General features: G+C 30.9%; 1 protein-coding gene across 1 annotated transcript in view; it reads right to left on the bottom strand.

Annotated features, from left to right (window-relative positions):
• The window catches only part of ZDHHC21 (zinc finger, DHHC-type containing 21), a 65,082-nt gene that overhangs the window by 33,181 nt on the left and 28,952 nt on the right, over nucleotides 1–2,949 (bottom strand). Inside the window, exon 7 of the mRNA XM_012721526.1 lies at nucleotides 862–1,000. Within this exon, the coding sequence (XP_012576980.1) occupies nucleotides 862–1,000 (139 nt within the window). The remainder of the gene's footprint in view (nucleotides 1–861; nucleotides 1,001–2,949) is intronic.

Here is a 2,949-nt window from a genome sequence, read left to right on the forward strand (position 1 = left end):
TCTCTCTCTTACTGTCTTTCTTTCACTCTGAAGATATTTAGAAACACAAAGTTTAAATAACACACAGGGTCAGGCTCACTCACCAGCTCTACAAAAAAAATATACAAGATTCAGAAAATACAAAAATACAAGCTCAAATTCAAATCCCAGTTTTACAACTAAAACCAGATTAATAGTCACTTCCTGGCTTTGTGAGTTCAGTAACATACTTTACCTCAAATAAGTCTTATCTCCTTATCTATAAAAATAGAGGAAAAATCATTAAACTAAGGCTCAAATCCACTACCCATTGTGCAATCAATTACTTAAAAATCCCAGTCACTGTTATCACAACCAATACCACCACTATGGTGACCATTTCGAACAAGTCTTATGGGCATATATTGTAGTTCCTTGACAAAATGGGAAAAGCATTTTCTCAAATAATATATATAATAACTGAATAATGGATCCTACAAATTCCCCTTTGTCATTGTTCAAAGTCCTGTGGAAAAAGTCCTTTTTTAAAAAAATAGCCCTTTGAGAACAAGTAATACAGTTGTCTATTTTTAGTTCTGAAAATAAGTTAACATTTTTTTTCTTTGTTTTCCGTTATTGTAGATATTTTTTAAACCAAATGACATATACTGAGAAAGAAATAAGTTGTTTTTTAAAGATCTCTCAATACTAATAAGCAATCATAAATGTAAGAAGAAATGTCAAAATAGGGTCCACTTTCACAATTCTAATATACTATATAAAGAAACAATTTGGGGATTTTTGTTTGTTTTCGATCTTCACTTAAAGACATCATTTCTATGTTGGTAACTATAACTCTACGTTAATAACGCCTCAAACAATAGTGTATATAACACTTCTTACCAAGTTGCGCTTTTTTAGTGGAAGAAAGTAGTAATAGTGGCAGAAAGCAAACATCAACGCGTAACAAGTAAGAAGTTCAGTGTAGAAACACAACTGCAGAAAAAGCCAATGGTTATCTTCACCAACACAATTGTTAATCCTGAAGGAAAAAAATGAAAAAAGAAACAATACTTTCAACTTTAATTAATTGGTGAAACTAAAAGTAAACATAAGTTCATCTATCCCACAAATATGAAAATATGTTAAAGCCACTCAAAAGCCAACAGCATACAGGAAAGATAATACGAATATGCCATTTCACAACTCGCAGGTACTGCTACTGTACACAGGAAGTCCATGTACATGATGCCCTTCAACTACAGTTTAGTAAGGCAGGAAGAGCAGATGGCAGTCTCCCTCTTTCATTGATATGGAAACAAGAACAAAGGAGTTTAGCCACTTGCTAAAGCATACAGTTAGAAGAGATAGTATCCAAGCGAACAAAAATGCTCTCTCCTATATAATGCTTTTCCGTTATAGCTTTTTAGCTGTGGAGCGAAATCTGAATGATTCAAAATAAAATAGCTTCAACTTGTCATACCTGATACACCTGCTAAGTATATACAATTTTTAAAAAAAAAATTAAAATCTATTTAATATTGTTAAAAATAAAAGCATATACAAACTATGTATAAATTCTTAGGGCTGTACCAACATGATAACCCTAACTGAGACAAAAGAGTAATGTTACAATTCCCACATTTTCAAGGTTACTTCAGTTGAATATTTTATTTTTGTAGTGAAATTTTCAATATTTTAGCAGAAACTTTAGTTCAAAACTAAAAATTATCCTGTACAATGAAATTTTACTTTGCACAATGAAAAATTACTTTGCACAATGAAAATATTTTCATTTCAATATACTGTCAGATTTTCAGTATGCTGTCAACTATCTAAAAAAAATATATATGTAACAGGTTCAATTCCTAACTCTAATCGTTATTTTAAACATATGTCTTTAAAGCTATTTTTAAAAATCAAATATAGAACTAAACTGAAAAATCTTGCAAAGGAATTTCTAAGAGTTAAGAGCTCATGCTCTATAAACAAGAAAATTTCCTGTGTGTGGTTATTTATAAGCAGAACTATCTGAGAAATGTGCTTTTGTATGAACTCAAAATTACACTTTAACATCTGCTTCTTGAAAAAGGACATTCTTATTCCATTCTTCCTGATGCCCAAATCTGAGAACTAACTCCTATGACCATGGCATTCTTCTTACCCAGCAGGCTTTAAGAAACAAAAAGATGACTACAACTGAGATGAAAAAATGCGCAAAATGATGTAAAAATAAACATATTATTAAAAAAAAAAGATACGCAACCTATATAGGTAAGGCTTGTTTTTGTAATTATTAAACTACTCAGTATGATACAATCAGAAATACAGACTTTCCTGAAGTGATCCTAAAACTGCTAGGGTGTTAAAATAACAATTTTTGAAAATATCAAAAATTCTTTATATATATTACATAAAAGTGAAATCATACAGTTTGTCTTTTTATGTCTCGCTAAGTTTACTAAGCACAATTCCCTACAGAAAACAAACAGATGAACTAAATGAAATAAAAGTAAACTTTGGGAGTGTAGAATGTAGCTCCCATTAGGGAATGGGGCTGGCTAAACCAAGAAAAGGTGAAGGTATAGTGTACTAATGGTACGGTGAAGGATAGAATGGTATTTTTAATTAGGAATTTAATATAGTATACACACATACTGATTCTTACTAATGCACATCTGAAACTTACATAATAATATATATAGTGTTATTTCAATAAAAAATTTAATAAAGATAATCCTATTTCATATATTGAAAAACTACTTCCTCCTAGTTTACATTATGCATTTTCCTTACTCTCTGAGTATCTCTGCAGCACTACATGATGGAATATAATCATGAAAATTCCTAAAGCTATATAGGCCTTTAAAATCAGCCTTCCTTTTCTATCCTCCAGCCCTTTCTGCTTTCCCTCTCCCTCCCACCAACATTCTGAAAAGAAAAAGAAAAAGAAAAAAACTAAACTAAAACTGTGGAAACAAGAGCCCCCCC

Source organism: Condylura cristata, unplaced genomic scaffold (genome assembly GCF_000260355.1).
Source record: "Condylura cristata isolate star-nosed mole 26May11 unplaced genomic scaffold, ConCri1.0 scaffold00006, whole genome shotgun sequence".
Taxonomy (NCBI): Eukaryota; Metazoa; Chordata; class Mammalia; order Eulipotyphla; family Talpidae; genus Condylura; species Condylura cristata.